At 38.4% G+C, this 19,423-nt stretch overlaps 1 protein-coding gene across 6 annotated transcripts in view; it reads right to left on the minus strand.

Annotated features, from left to right (window-relative positions):
• The window catches only part of LRRC34 (leucine rich repeat containing 34), a 50,911-nt gene that overhangs the window by 25,113 nt on the left and 6,375 nt on the right, over positions 1-19,423 (minus strand). For all 6 annotated transcript variants that reach the window (XM_056807393.1, XM_056807392.1, XM_056807395.1 and 3 more), the window contains exons 6-11: positions 18,443-18,571; positions 17,603-17,698; positions 15,652-15,806; positions 14,998-15,153; positions 11,060-11,186; positions 671-882 (exon numbers count right to left, since the gene is read on the minus strand). In XM_056807393.1, coding sequence (XP_056663371.1) covers positions 679-882; positions 11,060-11,186; positions 14,998-15,153; positions 15,652-15,806; positions 17,603-17,698; positions 18,443-18,571 — 867 coding nt within the window. In that variant the 3' untranslated portion in view covers positions 671-678. The remainder of the gene's footprint in view (positions 1-670; positions 883-11,059; positions 11,187-14,997; positions 15,154-15,651; positions 15,807-17,602; positions 17,699-18,442; positions 18,572-19,423) is intronic.

Below are 19,423 nucleotides of genomic sequence, written 5' to 3' on the forward strand. Positions count from 1 at the left end.
GCAGATCAAAATCTCACAGTGTATAATAGGATAAGCGACAATCAAATTAGGGGAGCCTGGGAGAAATTGCTTGCTATTTCCATGGATGAGTGTCCGTGCTTTGTCCATGACCAGAGGAGATAGATTCGTAGGAGGTAACATGGACAGTTGTGATTACATTTTTGTCTCTTACTTGGGGATCAGCATACAGTGGGTCAGTGTGTGTGTGTGTATTTGCAAAGGGGAGAGGTCAAGATTTTGTTTGCATGCATGTACATGTGTCTACACATATAGATACATGTATGCATGCATGTGTGCATAGGAGTCAGGGATGAGGAAGAAATTTAGACTTGTTATTCATAGGTGTGGGTGTGCACTTAGTATGTTCTTTTGGACACTTAACAATTTCAGTGATTTACCCATAATTACCAGTGAGTGTGAGAGGTAAAGTTTGAATCTAAGCCTTCTCGTTTCTGTGGCTGCCTCTCCTACTTATATTCATTTTTAAGAACTTCAGCTATGTTTTGGATAATATTGGTAGAAATTTAGATTATATTCATTGCATTTATAGCCTTTTAAACAATGACATGCTATTTTAATCAATTAAGGGAAATCAATTAACTACCCTAAGTAACATATCAAATCTGTGACAATAAAACAGAGATAAAAAACCAACGTAGAAATGACTTACTTTTGTTTTCATAGATGTGCAGCTGTTGGCACAACGGCATACCCTGAATTTGCTTCAGCACTGTTCACTTCTCCAAAAGTTGGTGTCCAGTAATAATGTCTTTTAATACCATGAGAGAGCTCGGCAAGGTACACGCAGCCATCGACTTTATAGGGCTCCACATCTGTATTTTCTTGTTTTAGACGACCCGTTTCTATTAAGTTTGAAAACGCCTGAAATGAAAATGAAAGCATCGTCTTTGTGGGCGATTAACACTGGTTTACATGAAAATAGTTTACTTTCTACCACATTTTATATCAAAGTTTAAAAAATAAAGACCAAGTTTCACAGGGTGGGGCGGCTTTAGGGGTATAATTCCTATATTTGTTCATTAGCTTCGTACAATCCAAGTGTTCTAGATCACTATAATTCATGCGGTAAATGGTATTTCTCAATGAATGTATCTTTGAAACCCCTTCATTTTTACAGCTGGTTAACAAATCTTTGCATTGCTCATTCTGGTGGATGCACAGTTACCCTGTCATTCAGCAGTCCTAGTTTAGTATTCCTCCATTTAACTTCCAAATTTATTTTAAAATCCTATCAGTCAAGTCACTGTATGGATTCACTTGACCCAATTCCTGCCTTTGCTACCTAACATTTGGGTGACCTTACGCCACTGTTTGTTTTTTACTTTAGTTTCTTCATCAGTAAAGGAGATGATTTTTTTTTTTTAAACCCTTACCTTCTGTCTTGGAGTCAATACTGTGTATTGGCTCCAAGGCAGAAGAGTGGTAAGGGCTAGGCAATGGGGGTCAAGTGACTTGCCCAGGGTCACACAGCTGGGAAGTGTCTGAGGCCAGATTTGAACCTAGGACCTCCCATCTCTAGGACTGGCTCTCAATCCACTGAGCTACCCAGCTGCCCCCTAAAGGAGATGATTTTTTAACAAACCTTACCTTCCGTCTTGGAATCAATACTGTGTATTGGCTCCAAGGTGGGGTTAAGTGACTTGCCCAGGGTCACCCAGCTGGGAAGTGTCTGAGGCCAGACTTGAACCAAGAACATGCCCTCTCTAGGCCTGGCTCTCAATCCATTGAGCCACCCAGCTGCCCCCTAAAGGAGATGATCTCTAAAGCTCTTTCTAGCTTTAAATCAGTGATCCCTAGAGGTGGTGGCCATTTGGTAACTTCCAACTTGAATTATGTTTAACTAGGTGCTAAATTTAATTATTTCTTCATACTTGCCATAGAAGAGGCCAGATTAGATGCTCTTGAGAGGGCTTGAAGCTAATTTCCATTTCCATATACCCTCAAAATGTCACATTATAGCTAAAAGGATCATTTAGGGATCATCTAACCTAGTCTTCAAAGGAGGAAATTGAGGACTGACTAAAAAGAAGTGACTGATTTATAGTAATATTAGGCCAGGTTCATTTGGTTCAACGTGGGCTTCTGAGGTGTAGTCAAATCGAGCCCAGATCTCACAGTTCTAGCCCAAGCTGGAGGGCATCCTAGAGAGGGTATATATATAGCTCAGCCATTTTTGCTAGGGACAGAAAGCAGAGATCTGGGGTTAGTGTTCTTCTGGTTCCTAAGCTTATTTTTACTGAAATACAAGTAATGGTCCCCGGTCTCATGTCTCAGTAAATTTGGAGCTGGATGGGACTCCAGACACCATCTAACCTAACCCTCTCATTTTATAGATGAGGTCCATGGAGGTTAAATGATTTTGTTCCAAGTCACAGAGCTATGACCAAACGAGATAGAGAGCATTATAAGATGCAAAATGAATAATTTAAATTATATTAAAAAGTTTTTGTACAAATAAAACTAATGTAACCAAGATTTGAAGGGAGAAAAACAATTTTATAATAAATTTCTCAAGTCTATAGAGAATAAAGTCAAATTTATTTATTTATTTAAATTAAAACCCTCACCTTCCATCTTCTGTCTTGGAGTCAATACTGTGTCTTGGTTCCAAGGCAGAAGAGTGGTAAGGGCTAGGCAATGGGGGTCAAGTGACTTGCCCAGGGTCACACAGCTGGGAAGTGTCTGAGGCCAGATTTGAACCTAGGACCTCCCATCTCTAGACCTGGTTCTCAATCCACTGAGCTACCCAGCTGCCCCCTAAAGTCAAATTTATAAAAGTACAAGCCATTCTCTACTTGATAAATGGTCGAAGGATATGAATAAGCAATTTGTAGTTTTCATTTTCTATGAGTGTGGAAGTGTGTTTTGCATGATAAGAAAAAATGAAAATCACAAAGGTGAGTAAACTTCAGGGGTTGGATTAGAACCCAGGTCCTCCAATTCCAGAACCTGTGCTCTTTTTCACTGTGCCAAGCTACCTCCATAGGAAAGTTCAAGTAGTTCTGAAAGGCCAGAGCAAAGAAGGTCCTCCAATAGGGGTTTAGGGGCTGGTGCTGTTTCTCCCTTGTAACTGTGCCCCTACTCCACTCCCCATTGCCTCCTTCACGTTTCTTCTCTCTCCTGCCCTGATCCTGTAAATCAGGCTCAGTTAAAACATAGCCCCATAGCTCTCCTCCATCCATCACCAGGTCTGCCTGGGACAAATCTCAGGTTCCCCAGCTTTGGTTCTTTTTCCAAACTAAATCAAATTAGGCTCAAGTTAAAGGAAATGCAAAGCCAAGTTTAGGAGAAATAAAATTACGCAGGTTAGACGCAGTCTTTAAAAGAATAAATGGACACACTTAGAAACAAGGGCCAGTCAAATTCATCCGAGGTGGTGGGGAGAGGAGAGAAGGCGGAAGAACCATTAGTCGCCATATAGCTTTACTTCAGGACTCCGGCCACTTGAGTGGCCACCTCAGTAGAAAACAGTACATCCTGCTCCTCACCACTTGTCCCGTTAGCTTTCCCCTCTAGGAGGATACCTGGTTTGAAGAAGGAAACTACAGATGCTATTGTGACTGGAACTGCATTGTTGTTTCTTGGGCTGGAGGAAAGTTTCCCCTCTCCCCCCTCTTTAAATGTGCTCAAAACTTCTGGTATGGGGTGGGGTGGGGGGCTCCTTTCCCCAGGGCTAGGCTCACATTAGGTAGAGGAAATACACTTCTCAGGATCTGCAAGTTAAGCCCTCTTGCAAGATACACCTTAAGCCTTACCAGAAAGTTACTTTTATCTATTTTAATGAGTTCCCGAAGATACCTTGGAAATCAGACCTTTATTAAAGAATCTGGAGACAGAGATTTTCTAGGTTAGTTTCATTTGAACTGTATTTTGATTTGTACAAAATCTTTTCAGTTTTAATCAAAATTGTCCGTTTTTATCCACTATGATGATCTTAATCCCTTTGCTGGATGAAATGCTCTTCTTCTGTTTATAGATGCAAAAGGTTTCCTGTTTTGATTTGTTTATAATGTGACTTTATGGTTAAGTCATGAATCCATTTTCAGCTTATTGTAGAATATGGTATAAAATGGTGGTCCAAACTGAGTTTCTGCTGGACTGCTTTCTAGTTTTCCCAGCAGTTTTTGTTGAATAATGAATCCTTTCTCTAATAGTTGGGGATCTCTGGGTTTATTGAACACTGTTACTATTATTTAAATCTTGGTATTATGTCCCCAGTCTGAATCATTAATCAACTTTGTTATTATTATTATTTTTAAACCCTTACCTTCTGTCTTGGAGTCAATACTATGTATTGGTTCCAAGGCAGAAGAGTGGTAAGGGCTAGGCAATGGGGGTAAAGTGACTTGCCCAGGGTCACACAGCTGAGAAATGTCTGAGGCCAGATTTGAACCTAGGACCTCCTGTCTCTAGGTCTGGCTCTCAATCCACTGAGCTACCCCCAACTTTGTTATTTTTAAATAAATAATGAATAGTTTTAATAATTGATAATAAGTATTGAGGTCTGCTGCTGCCAAATAGCTTTCCTTTACTTTTTCCCCCCTTGATATTTTGATCTTTTGTTTTTCCAGATGATTTAAAATTTTTTTCTAATATAATTTATTCTTTTACACTTTTGATGAAAAATGCTATCCATTTCCATAGAGAGAACAGATGAGGGGGCAGCTGGGTGGCTCAGTGGATTGAGAGCCAGGCCTAGAGACGGGAGGTCCTAGGTTCATATCTGGCCCCAGATACTTCCCAACTGTGTGACCCTGGGCAAGTCACTTAACCCTCATTGCCTATCCCTTACCACTCTTCTGCCTTGGAGCCAATACACAGTATTGACTCCAAGACGGAAGGTAAGGGTTTAAAAAAAAAAGAACAGATGAAATCAAGGGCAGATTGAAATATTTTTTCTTTGCTTTTTCTTTTTCTGTAACATGACTAATATGTAAATTTGCCTTGTATTTCTTTACATTTCTATATTCTATATTCTATACATTTATCATCTTGCTTGCCTTCTCAGTGGGCAGGGGAGGGGCTAGAAGAAGAGAGAATTTGGAGCTCAAAACAAATCAATTATAAACATTTTTTTAAAGTACAAAGAAGAGTGGTGATACTACAGATGTAGAATGTTACATGTACTTTTAGATAAAGATAATATAATATTCATTTTGCTTAATTGTTTTCTTTGCTACATTCTCTAAAGGTTTATAAACTTTAAAACGTTTGGTAACTTGATTAACACCCTCCTAAATAATATTATACTTTTTATTATATTGGCATGCTCAAACCATGGGTAATTAACATCTCCAACTATTTGGGTCCAATTATTTCTGAAAAGAGTATTTTGTAGTTGTTTTCATATAATTTCTATGTATATCTTGGTGGTTAGACTCCCAGATATTTTCCATATTCTGTAGTTATTATGAATAGAATTACTTTGTCACTTCCTGCTGGTTTTTATTGGTAACATACAGAAAATCTGCTAGTTTGCAAAAGTTATTGTTACAGTTAACTTTTGGTTGAATCTCTAGGATTCTCTAGATGATTATATTATTAAAAAACTAAAAATTGTTGCATCTTTGTTTATGCTTTTCCCCTCAATTTCTTTTTCTGGTCTTATAGTGAACACTTCTAAAACTATGCCTAGTAGAAATGGCGATAAAGGGTATCCATGCTTTACCCCTGATTTGACTGGAAAGGGCTCTAGAGTTTCTCTGATATATAATGCTGGTTCTTGATTTTAGATACACACTATCATATTATCAAAAGTGTGAGATAACTTGCCCCCAACTAGCTTTCCTTTTCTCTTATACCAGTGTGTTCTGTTTCTCTTTCTTATCCCTCAATTTTGTTTTTGGATATCATCCCACTATGTTCAATCTACTCCTTGATTTCCAAGAATATTTCTTCCCAGTATCATAGTAGTGATAATGATCTTAAGTATCCTAAATACCCTAAGAACTTGAAGTACTCTTTTACCTTAAGTATCTCAAGTATCATAGATATCTTCCCATGTAGGAATGTAACCAGTTTAACACCACTGAATCTCTGGAGATTTCTCTTTCTGTGTACTTTTTAATGCTTCTCTTGAGTGTTGAATTTGATCATCTTTTCAGCTCTAGTGTTTTTGTCAGGATTGCTTTGGAAGTTCACCATTTCATTAAATATTCATTTCTCCTTTCTGAAGGATTATGCTGTTTTGCTGGGTAGGGGATTCTTGGATGTAATTCTAGATCTTTTTGTCTTCTGAAATACATATTCCAAGGCCTCTGGTCCTTTAATGCAAAAGCAGCTAGGTCCTGGCAATCCTGACTGTGGCTCAATAATATTTGAATTTTTTTCCTTGCTACTTGCAATATTTTCTCCTGGTTCTGAGAGTTACAGAATTTGAATATAATAGTCCTGGAAAATTTTTTTTAGGATTTGTTTCAGGAGGTGGTTGGTAGATTCTTTTAATGTCTATTTTCCTTTTTCATTTGAGAATATCAGGGCAATTTTTCCCTGATGATTTCTTGTAATATGCTTTCCCAGATGGCTTAAAAATTGTATTTATTCATTTTTATGTATTTTCCCATGGTTAAATGATTCATGTTCTCTCCTTCCCACTCCCAGAGCTGAGAAGCAATTCCACTGGGTTATATATGTATTACAGGATGGATTTTTTTTTTTGATCATGGCTTTTAGGTAGTCCAATAATTCTTAGACTTTCTCTCCTAATTTTCTGGGTCAGTTTTTTTCCCCCAGTGAGTTATTTCAAATTTTCTTCCATTTTAATTCTTTTGACTTGATTTTATAGTTTATAATGTCTTAAAAAGTCATTAGCTTCCATTTGACCAATTCTGTTTTTTTTTTAGAAAGTTCTTTTCTTCAGTGGAATTTTGTGTCTCCTTTTCCATTTGGTCAATTCTAAGTCCTTAAGGAGTTGTTGGGGTTTTTTCAGTGTATTCCACCTGACCCCCAAAGCTGTTGGTTCTTTCTCTCATTTCTTTTCCCAATTCTTCTTCTACTCTTATTATTTAATTCTTCTAATAGTTCTTTTTGGGCCTGGCATCCTTTTACATTTTCCTTTATGGCTTCACATGTTTCTGTTTTATTGACCTCTTCTGATCTCTGCTCATTACTAAAGTAATTTTGTAAGCCAGTTCTCTCTCTCTCTCTCTCTCTCTCTCTCTCTCTCTCTCTCTCTCTCTCTCTCTCTCTCTCTCTCTGTGTGTGTGTGTATGAGTGTATGACCTTGCCTATATGTTGAAGTTCAGCTACACTGGGCTGCTCCTTGCATTGCTGGTTTCTGTGTCTTGTGATGCTTCTTCTGTTGAGGTTCTTCTGGATGCCATGTGCTGGACTGCTTTTCCCTTTTGCCCAGTGAGAAAGGTCTTTCCTGTTGTCCTTCTATGGTGTCTTGGACAGAATACTTATATCACCCTATCTTTTGTTGATTCTGTTGCTCCAGAATTTTTTTTTGAGGCATTTTTTTTCTTGTTTGTGATTGTTTAGAGGTGGGTTTGAATGAGTTTGAAGAGTTCCTTACTTTACCATCCTAGCTCCTGGAAGAGGAAAGTCCACATATGTATATTGTGTGTGTATAGATATGTATAATCTTGATTGAGCCACAATATGATTTTCTATGCTTCTTAATGATTTAAAAAATTATATTTTGTCAAAAATGATTTTTATCTATTGCCATGATACTATATCTTGAAGTTAATACAGTCTGTTATGTTATAATCTTCTTGATATTAAATCCACCCTGAATTCTTGGTATAAATCCATAATTACCTTTTTGCTAACATTTTAATAAATATTTTTGCATCAGGATTAATGAGGAACATTAGTCTGCAGTTTTCTTTTTTGTTCCCTGTTGGTTTAGTTATCAAGATCATATTTGTATCACAGAAAGAATGTGATAAGTTTACTTCCTTTTCTCATTTTGGCAAATAGTTTATGCAATGCTGAACTGTTTCTTGAATGTTTCAGAGAATTCATTTGTATGCCCATCTGTTACTGGTTTTGTTTGTTTTGGTTTTCCAGAAGCTCATTTATGGCTTTTTCAGTTCATTTCAAGAATGAATACTTCATCATCATTTAGTTCCTTCCAGTAGTTCAAATGCGATTTATCTGTGTATGTTTCTTTTGAATCCTCTATATTTTAAAGCTTCTGTTTGTTTCTGGTCTTTTCATTTAGGAATTGTTTAAAGTCCTTTATTTCATTATAGAGCCCTTTTTCTTTTAGGATTATATTCAGCCTTATAGAGGGCATTCTTAATCATGAGCTTTTTGCTTTTTAGAATACTGTATTTTTTCTAAGACTTTTTTCCCTTTATAGGGAAGAATTGAAGCTTCCAGGTCTTTTGCGATCCTGACTATGATTCTTATATTTGAATTCTTTCTATCTGGCTGCTTGCAGAGCTCTTTCTTTGATGTGGAGGATTTGCCTTTCTATACATTTTCCAAATCAGTTATTTTTAATAGTATATACCTTACCCATTTTAAAATCTATTTTTTCTAATATTTTAATTTTGTTCTCATACTTCTTATTGTCTCATGGAATCACTTATGGAATCTATTACTTGAATCAGGTTTTTCCACTTTCTGTTTATAAATTATTTCTCCCTCCAATTCTTTCCTACACTTCTAATTCTATTTTTAAACTTCTTGCTTTATTTCTCCCAGCTATTTTTCTCATCTTTGTGACCAAATTATTTTTTTCTGATGTTCTGCTTATAGAATTTGTAGAGCAGGGGTGTTAATCATGTGGTCCATGAGTCTTAAGGTGTTCACAGCACTCCAGAGTGTGGTGCAAATGAGATTAAAATGTAACTGGGAAATATTTAACAAAATAAAGAAAAATACACTAAAACATGGATAATGTTAACATGTGGTTTTCTAAGTCACTATGTGTGTGGAAAATTAATGCTGCATTGGAATATTAATGAAGAGTCCTCTTTCCCCTTTGCATCCCCAAGCAGTTTGATTTTTAAAGCTGAGGTAAATAGTGCCTTCACCCCCATCCCGGCTATGTAATTGGGTTAGGTCTTCCCTTGTCTTGTTTAGATCTTTTAAGGGCTGGCTGGGTATCTGCTCCTTGTTTGTGTTTGGGAACTAGGTAATGAAGTTGGCTAGGCAGCTGCCATGTTGGGAAATGTACAGACATTCAGCCATTCTGGGCTACCACTTGGTGAGCCTCTTGGTTTCCTTGGGGCACTTCTCTTCCTGTGACAAAGGAATTCCATTCTCTGATCCTATTAACTTTGAGCCTGTTTCTGATCTCTAGCTAGAGACCTCTTGGGATGTCCTGGGGAGGAGCTGGATGATGATGTCACAAAGGGTATATGAGACATACTGGGAGAATTTGGCTTTTTGGGGCCCCGCTCTTCTGTCTGCACTCTTGCTTTCTTTTCTTCCCCAGCCTTGCTGCCTGGCTGTTCACCATCATGTCTCTCTTTTTTGATCCCTGCTTGAGTTTTTGGCATCTGTTCAGACTGTCAAGGGAATCTCTACTGGCTAGTTAGAAATTTTGAGCGATCATTAATAAATTAATATTTATGTGGCATCTAGTTGGCTCAGTAGACTGAGAGCCAGACCTAGAGATTGGAGGTCCTGGGTTCAAATCTGGTCTTGGACACTTCCTAGCTGTGGGTTTCTGGACAAATCATTTAACTCCCAATTGCCTAGTCCTTACTACTCTTCTGCCTTGGAATACTTAGTATTGATTCTGAGATGGATGGCAAAGATTTTTGTTTGTTTGTTTGAATATAATTGTTTTATTTTGTCAATGAATCACTCAATCAATGAACTTTTATTAAGTGCCTACCATATATCAGGCACTATGTCATGCACTGGGAATTTAAAAAGAGGCAAAAGATAATCTCTGACCTCAAAAAGCTTAAGGTAAAGTTTGTTTTTTTTTTTTTTAAAGGGGATATTTACTAAGGGAAAGTGTAATAAAATGGTTGGTACAGAACATCTCCCCAAAGGTCTGAGGTTCGGGCTTTTGAAAAATATTTATTTCCTAAATAAAAAAATACAGCCTCCAGAGAATTTCATTGGTTATAGGTATATCTGGACCCATAATATTTCTTAATAGTGTTTGGTACCTTCTGTTTACTCATATTTTTAGCCTTAGTTCCTGATTTAGCACATGGAGCTAGACCAAGCTCTATCCCCTCTTAAATGGGGGTTGGTCAAACCCCATTTGGTTCCAACTTTGTTTCCCTGGGTTCCTTCCACTGGCTTCTCCATCTGGTATATATGTGCTGAGAGCGCCAACAGTTGTCAAGTGCCCATCAGAACCCTGCAGTTAGTTGTCCTAGGCCAGGGCATTGCCATAGTCTTCTATCCCTCGTGGAGATTGCTGGTTGGGGATGCCACTCTTTTCCATGAAATTAGCCCAGTTCAGGCACTGCTATAGTCTATCGTAGCTCCTTTCCCCAAGGATTTCTCCAGTCAAGGTGCTGCCACTGGCTTTTGGCTTCTTTATCTTCATTTGTGCTAGATTCTCTGGAAAGACACCTTTTGTGGCATCTACAGCTTCTGGCTGTCTTGCCATGCAATCTTAGGATGGATAAAGGTGCTCATTTGTGTTTCTCTTTGCATTTCTTGTTCATTTTTCAAACTGGTGCTCTTTTTAGATCATACGTGGAGCACAACTGGGAAGACCTTTCCTATGACTAACTCAAGCAGAAGTCTGAGATTTCTAACTGATATTTTTTTCTTTTAATTCTTTTCAAGCTTGACATCCTTAACTATTAACTAAATATGAGGGGGTTATTGTCCTACACACAGGAGATACCTTTCCTCAAGGAGCTTACGGTCTAGCGGGGGAGAGCTCGCAAAGTGTCAGCAAGTATGGATCAAAGAAATCTTATCTATAGAAATTTTAATCTCAGAAGTTACTGATATAAGTAGATTTTATAAAATGTGTTTTTTATCAAAATTTTAAAATTTCCTGCAGAGAATCAGAATTCACTCTGATAAGACAGAGGTGACACACATGCATTAGACATGAGAAAAAAAAAAGAGGATCTTGAAATGCAAAGAGTGAACTACTTACCTCACATGTTTCCTTATCAAATTTGTTTCCCCAGATATAAATATGAGAAAGTGTGGTATTTGTTTTCATTGATTCTGAGAAACCAATAAGTCCTTTTCCAGTTATGTTATTGCTCACTATAGATAGTCTAAAAAGAAAATTGTAAAATATTAGGCGCCTTAGAAATCCAAAGCTACAAGAAGAGTTACAGATTCAAGGGTTATATATGAAATCTGTTGCTAAAACAGTTTGTTTAATCTTAACAAAATCTTAGCAATAGTCTTCAAAGTGTTTCATAATTTGTACTTGTCAACATGGAAATCTAGAAGTCCCCGGTTTATTTAGTTTGAGGGTAGAAACCCCAGCTTTTGACCTCCTCACAGGAGAGGTTTCCCCTGAGCGAAGGTCCCACTTCACCAGACAATAGATGTCCACTTTGGCTTTGGCACAGTAGGTAGTGTGTCAGTCTCGCAAGCTGAAGGTCCTGAATTCGATCCTTGGAAAGGAGGGTGTGATATACTGGAAAAGGCTTCTGGGGACAATAGAGTTACTTGACTTCGGATGGGGTCTACCTCCCACCTGAAGTGGATGTCTATTGGCTGGTGAAGAGGGACCTCTCAGGGGGAACCTCTCCTGTGACAAGGTCCAAACCTGGGGTTTCTACCCTCAAACTAAATAAACTGGGGACCTCTGGATTTCCATGTTGACATACTATATAATTATCCATGATTATCCAAAAAATGTAAGTACTTAAAATCATCTACGATTGGATGCTTAAAAATATGATGCTTTCTCATTGAGCTATGCTTTTGAGTCTAGATCTTTTGTTTTAATAAATGACAAATAAGGTTTTTAACTCCTGACCTTTTTATTTGAGCTTTATGATTGAAGGGTTATATAGAGTTAAACCCCTTTTAATAGCCCTCAGTTGAAAAGAAATGTAGCAGGGACCAAGGAAGGGAAGGAGTATTGTTCAGTGGGTGGGACACTCTAAGACCAGAATCTAACTGTATGAGTTAACACCAAACCTCCTGACTTCATGAAAGACTATGGATCTCACTAACCCTCTGATAATGCAAATACCTTTTCCTTCAGTTTCCTTTGGCTATTATACTTCTATATGATGTTAAAGGCATTCCTGAGAAGAAAGTATTCTTAAGGGCAAGAATTTTCTGCTTTAATTCTTGAAGAGGATTTAGAACTAGTATCAAATTGGGATAATTTATTCTTTTTTTTATATACCATATTGTTCCTGTATCAAGATCCTGGATTAGAGGCTTCAATGAGTCTTTGACTTTGACATTTCCTTTGTTCTTAGGGACTCCCAGGAATGTTTTTCCCAATAAAACCTGATTGGTAGATAAAACTCTTCCTGCTAGGTACATGACTGCACCTCCCCTTCCCCAATCCAATCACCTTTGGAGATGGGGAAGGTTTGAGAGTTTTGATGAGCAACTTTATTAACAATTTTTTTTAAACCCTCACCTTCCATCTTAGAATCAATAGAGTATCAATTCCAAGGCAGAAGAGCATTGAAGGCTAGGCAATGGGGGTTAAATGACTTGCCCAGGATCACACAGCTAGGAAGTGTCTAAGGCCAGATTTGAACCTAGGACCTCCTGTCTTTAGGCCTGGCTCTCAATCCACTGAGACACCTAGCCGCCCCCAACCTCATTATCTGTTCACCAATCAGAGAAGTCTTGGTCTATCCAAGGGAGGAACTGAATAGTGAACTCACAAATTGTATTTATAGACCTTCATAAAAGAACTTCCATATCTTTGATTATCAAGAGGATCACTAACTTATTCATTTATTAATTAAATGCTAGCGTAATCAACAAATTTATAAAATGGCTACTGATGAAGAGACTCTGACTCTTTCTTTTCCTGACCAGAAAAATTTTACTCTGGACCCAAGTAGAGGTTTTATTCCACATGGGAGTGATTGCTTTTCTGATAGGTAAAAATAGAGGTTTAGTGGAGGTATCTCCTTATTCCCAACAATCATATACTCTTTGGGTAATATCCATGTTAAATGTATTACTTTGTGTCTGTATTTTTTTACATAGATAATCCTGGGTGACTGACCTATTTTTATATTGTTTAAAAATATATTGAGAGAAGGAAAGTACGTTCATGAAGTAAGGGGTATTTGGGGAAGAAACCGGTTCCCAAAAATTAATAGGAGGTTTTTCTCTGAGTGTGGTTTGCTCTTGGAGGCTTCTGGCCTTTCAAGAAAGATTTCCCTTTGGGGAAGTGATCCTCCCAAAGCTTTTTTTAAAGGAAGGGCCTCCCAGAGAGGGGAGGCCTTTCTTCCAGAAGCTTAAATAAAAATAGGCTTCAGGTTTGAGGCACAGTCCTGAATCTCCTTACTCTCTCACTTTTACCTGAGGGTAGACATTTGTGTTTAACATTTTACAAATTAAAGGTTTAGCTGAATTCTAAAACTAAAGCTTCTGCTTTTGACAGACTTCTTTTCCTCAGGTTAAATTAGTGACAAATTGTTGCCTACGTGGAAATCTATTTAGGAAGTTCCTACATCACTATACTCTGAATACAGAAAATGAAGATTAACTGTCTCCTCAGTCATTTTAGCTATCAAGTCACAATAACCTGACCAATAGCCTTCCAGAAAAATTCCCTCGGGATACTGCCTCTGACGGCTGGAATCCTGCTCTTCAATCTCTATTTCTGAGTATAAAAGAAGAGACAGATATAAAAAGGGGAGGAACAGGCATGAAAGACAGAGGTAATATTTTTTTAATTAAAAAACAAAACAAAACCCTTACCTTCCGTCTTGGAGTCAATACTGTGTATTGACTCCAAGGCAGAAGAGGGGTAAGGGCTGGGCAGTGGGGGTCAAGTGACTTGCCCAGGGTCACCCAGCTGGGAAGTGTCTGAGGCCAGCTTTGAATCTAGGACCTCCTGTCTCTAGGCCTGACTCTCATATCCACTGAGCCACCCAGCTGCCCCCAGAGGTAATATTAAGTGGAATTTTGGCCCATGTGGGAAGGACATTTATCCATTTTGGGTAAGTCACCATCATTGCAAGATTTATGGCCAGAATGGGTTAGGCTTCCCAGGTGTAGGAAGAACTTTTTGAGTGGTAATGATTAAACAGCATGCAATTGCATGTGTGATATATGACATAGATCTGTAATAATTTAAGCTGAGAATGTTTTAATTTGGTTATTTTTGCAAATTGAAAAAGTTAAAGCTAGCAATAATGGGATGGCAAAAGAAATGAACACCAGTCATGGAAACATTCTACTGTGCTGTCTTTGTGTCTGTCTTTTGTATCCTAGTTAATGTTGCTTCAAAAGATTAGAAATGTATCCAGCCAGAAAAGCTCCATAGAAGCTGCAGAGGCTTTAGTATGTTGAAAAAGTTTGATGAAATTTTATACTTGAAGAGTATGTCTCAGCAAATAGCTCCCATTTTAGAGTTCCAGCTGGAAAGATGAATAAAAAGGGGGGTCCTTCCTCTTCCCCACCCGCACTAAAGCTAAACTGTTGCATCTGCATCTTGCCTTCTCTAATAGATTGGGAGAGGAACACTTCCCAAGTTATGTGTCTTATATGTGTTCTCCTGTCTCCGTTTTCTGCTAATTAAGACTGACAGTGGCATCCAAACCTTGCTTTTCCCTGTGATCTGATCAACCTAGAGCAAAATAAAGATTAATTTTTAAAATACTGCTTTCTAAAGCCAAGAGCAGACTGCACTATCTTTTCATGATTTATGAGGGGCAATCTTTGTATTCAAATGCAATATAACAAACTTTTGGTAAAAGGGGAAAATCAGAAGTAAAGTAATAATAACACTTATAAAGTAGTACCAAAAAATTTCAAATTAAAATCTAAAATGGCCATGAACATTAGGATCCCATTAATGATCTTCTATGAGTAACAGGCTTTTCTGAAATTAAATGAACCGTAACAAATTTAAAAATCCATACTAACACTTTCAGACTTGTGTTGTAAAATGCCAGGGCTTCACACACATACATAGAACCCTCATCTTCGATTCTGTTCGAAGAAAGATCTATTACTTCCAATACATTATTCCTTTTTAATAGCTCTCCCAAAAATTTCATTGCATCACGAGTTATTCTGTTGCTAGGATAGGAAAAAAAATGAATTGTTTTTGAAACTGTGTGATCACGATGCTTCTTATTCAATAGGTAGAAAATGCATGTATAAAAAGGACATTTAAATACCTAATATGTAGCAATGAACAGTATTAGATGAATGAATGCTTTTAATCAATTGATTTCCAAGAAAGCTGCTTAAAACTAGACTTTTAAAATGTTTGCATCCCAAATAATCTCATTTAACAGCAAAAATTACCCATGTAATATCAGGAACATAGGTTGAATTTACATGTTGAGATTATGCTTCTGATACCTCACCAAAATGAAGAAATGCTACAACTTTGTGACACATTCTAAAGTTACATACAAAAGATTACGGAATTTTCCAGGCATTTAAAAAAAGGAAAATTGCTGCCAAATTGTTCCAGCTATTACTTTTACTATTCTGTTCTGCGTGGGGTTCTCACAAGAGGAGTGTACTCGAGTAAACTGTCTCTGATTGTATGGCCAAGTCTGCTCTTACCACGTAACGTCCAGGTAACGTAGAGCAGTGTTTTCATAAAGGGCTTCACACAACTGTTGCATGCCAAAATTTTGAATATCATGCTTAGACATGTGCAGTTCAATAAGAGTGGAGTTTCTTTGCAACATGTGGCTTATATGGACTGTTGACTCCTCCTAAAAAGAGACTTGGCTTTATTTCTATTCTCCATTCAACACAAAAGCTATCAATGGCTAAATATTAATTTGTCCTATTCTAGGGCATCCTCTAAACACAGTCATTTTCATTCAACAAACATTGATTAAGCCCCTTTTTCATACTGACATTGAATAGTTTTCATCCATGCCTTCTCTCCCATTGCACTGCGAGCTTCTTGAGGGCAGATCTGCTTAAGGAACACCTATGGACTGCCTGGCCATACCTTATGGCTCCTGTGCCCACGTGCACAGTACCAGAACTATCACTAGAAATCCTGCGGTCAAACAGCTGGCCCAATCCCAGGTCCTCTAGAGGTGGGTGAAATCAGAGGACAGCACCCTTTGACGGACTTGGGAGAAATGGGGGCTTAATGGCTGTGTTACCTAAGCAAGTGACTGAACCTCAGTTTCTTCCTCTGCAAAATGAGGGGAAATACTTGTCATCCAGAAAGTCAGAGAAGGTTGTTGTAAAGAAAATACTTTATATTCCTCTGGCAAGTCCAGTCAGCTGGCATTTATTGGAGTTTTTCTTTTGTGCCTGGCACTAGCTGAACATAAGGGAGATGTTTTTATTATTGACATTCAGTTCTTAGAGGATCATAGGAAGACCTAAGGAAGACCAAGATGAAGTACGGTCTTGGTGGCAGCTTTATGAGGATCATGGCATTAGGACCCCCCTTCTAGGGAGGTGAGAAAGTGAAGGCCAGTGAGGAAGAGGAATTGGGAGTGTCTGAACTAAGTGGTAACTCAGGGATGTGGCCTGGCCATCATCGTTCCATGGCTCGTGCCTCCAGTGGGCAAGGGCACTCTGATGCCCACGGGACCACGTTTTCCTGATGTGTGGCAGGAAGCTAGGATAAGTATTCCAGGTCTGTTTCTAGTGTGTGTGGGGGTAGCAGGGCAGTCATTTCCTAATCCCGCCTCTTCCTCAGAGAGCTTTGAGTTCTCCAGAGCTGTAACACCACTCTTAGAAGCAGGTGTTTTCTGTGTCTTTCATCGACCACATTTCTATCACTTGGCTAAACTGCCTGAGAAATAGAGATGGTTCTTAAATCAAGAAGCAAAGAAACCTGTCTTTTTTAAAAACCCTTACCTTCCATCTTAGAATCACTACTGTATATTGGTTCCAAGGCAGAAGAGAGGTAAGGGCTAGGCAATGGGCCTTAAGTGACTTACCCAGGGTCACACAGCTAGGAAGTGTCTTAGGCCGGATTTGAACCCAGGACCTCCATCTCTAGGCCTGGCTCTCAATCCACTGAGCCACCCAAGTTGCCTTCCTGTTTTCTGGTGGTCACAAAGACTTCTCTGAGGAGAAGGGCTCTTCAGTAGAGGGAAGGGAACCAGAAGTGGGATCTAGAGACCTAGGCTCAAATCTCTGCTCTGACGTTAGTGCTCTAAGACACGGAGCAATTACTAAGCCATTCTGAGTCTGTTCCTTATCAGTAAATGTTCCTTACCGTAAGGAACGTAAAAAAAGTTCCTTATCATAAAATGGAGATACTAGTCCTTGCAATATGTAACGTCACAGAAGTGTTGGAAGGAAACATTTGCCCACCCTAAAACACTACAGGATTGGAATGGGCTGTTTTGTTTTTAAATTATAGCCAGGATTGATGTAGGATATTTGTTTTAAACAAAATGATTTTTCTTTGTAGCCTGCAGTTCACAGAAGATAGTTTGTACCTTATCCTAAGTTTTTCAAGCTGTTTATGAAATAAAAAACTTTACATATTTATTCACACATTATGGTAATGAACTGCTTTACAGGTTCTTACCTGTTCAGTCTTAAGAATAGGGCGGTTTAAGTTTATTCCTTTAATTGAGTCATTTTTGGTCAGAACAGTTGCTATTGCTATCAAACTCTGCATCCCCTAAAAAGAAGTGAATTCTTACTGAGTTACTGAGAGCAAAGACACGATTTTTAAAATGATGTAACATATGGAAAATAAAAACCTGATGCTTAAGGAAATGAGTGTATCCAGGTCAAGGGATGGCACCTCCTGGCCAGCCAATGGCCAGCTTGTTTCAGCCTTAGTTAGCTCTCTACAGGCAGGACTTTTCTAGGTTCTGGGGGGTTGACTCCTCTAAGTCCCCTCAGATTCAGATCTGCTGAAGCTGGAAAATGCAGGTAGAGCAGGATAACTGGGATGTCCCTGGACCCTTCTCGAGTGCTAATCGCAGAATGAATCCTATTACAAGGGTGACCCCACCTTCCAATGGACATGGGGAATTCTCCTGGAACTGCTTAAACTAGAGTTCCCCAGACTCATGCTGACCTGGACCCTGAAGCTGCGGCACAACTAGTAACCACAGCCCTGGAGATGAGAGAATGAGGAGCTAAGTGAAGGCTACAAAAGATGGGGACAGGCAGGGGGATGACTCAGACCCTCAGGGCCTCTGAATGCATTCCTTTCTGGTGAGCTTTCAGGGAACTAGATAAAACCATAACTTGAGTAGTCAGTCGTCTCCTGAATAATGTAGAGTTGGCAAAGTTATTTTTTAAATAGTTTTTTTAATTCTTTGAGCTATTTCCCACTACTTCACATGCCAACTTTCCTAAAAACAGAATGTGGCTGCAATGTATTCTTTTAATAACTTATTCTTACTTTACTCACCAGATCACAGTCTCCCAAATCTAACTTCTCTAATGATGAGTTAATTTGAAGCATCGTGGCAAAAGACATTCCACCTTTATTTTCAATCTTGTTCCCAGTCATTCTTAGGTGTTTGAGAGTTTGATTTCTCTAAGCAGGAAAATTTTCAAAAGTTAAAATATTGAAGTTTTTTAAGTTATGGAATTCCCCTGAAAGGATTTGGCTTGAGATTGAGAGTCACAGGAATCTTTAATATTAAAAAATGGGCAAATTCATCTAAGTGATAAAGAGCTTCTTTGGCTAATGATTTACACTCATCAGACAGTAGCCATGTGAAATGGTTTTGGGTAAGTCACTTCTCTTTTTCTGGCCTTAGATTCATAGGCTAGTAAATTTAGAATTGGCAAGTCCAACTTCCTTTCACAGATGAGGCCAATTGCCCAAAATCACATGACCATGAATGTCTGAGGCAGGATTTGAATCTAAGCTTTCTTGATTCCGAATTGAGGACCCTAGACACCTGTAAGATGAGAAGTTGGACTAGATCCTTTCTAAGGCTCTAAGTAATCACCACCGAACCTGGAAGTAGGTCAGAAAACCTGAATGCCATCGTGGTCATTTCTATGGTCAGAATTTAGGAAAATTCTCCCCGATTAAATGTTTTTTTTTCCCCTGACTTTGGAAAATTGTATACAGTTTGTTTTATTCTTTCCATAAATATTTTGCAAGGCTATCTCCAGATGCTTCGTAGTTTTGACAAGTACATTCTTAAAAGTGCTGTGCTGGCCTTGGAAACAAGAAGACCTTGTTCAAGTCCCACCACTGACAAAGATTGGCTTTGTGATCCTGAGCAAGTACTTTAATCTCTCAGTTTCCCAGACCACCTTCCACAACTAGAAATTGCAGAGAAGATGCTAATTATGTCTACAGAATCAATAGTCCAGTCTTATGCTACCTGACCCCTCTATCTCCCATACACTAAGGGGTATAAAAGTACTTTAA

Source organism: Monodelphis domestica, chromosome 8 (assembly GCF_027887165.1).
Source record: "Monodelphis domestica isolate mMonDom1 chromosome 8, mMonDom1.pri, whole genome shotgun sequence".
NCBI lineage: Eukaryota > Metazoa > Chordata > Mammalia > Didelphimorphia > Didelphidae > Monodelphis > Monodelphis domestica.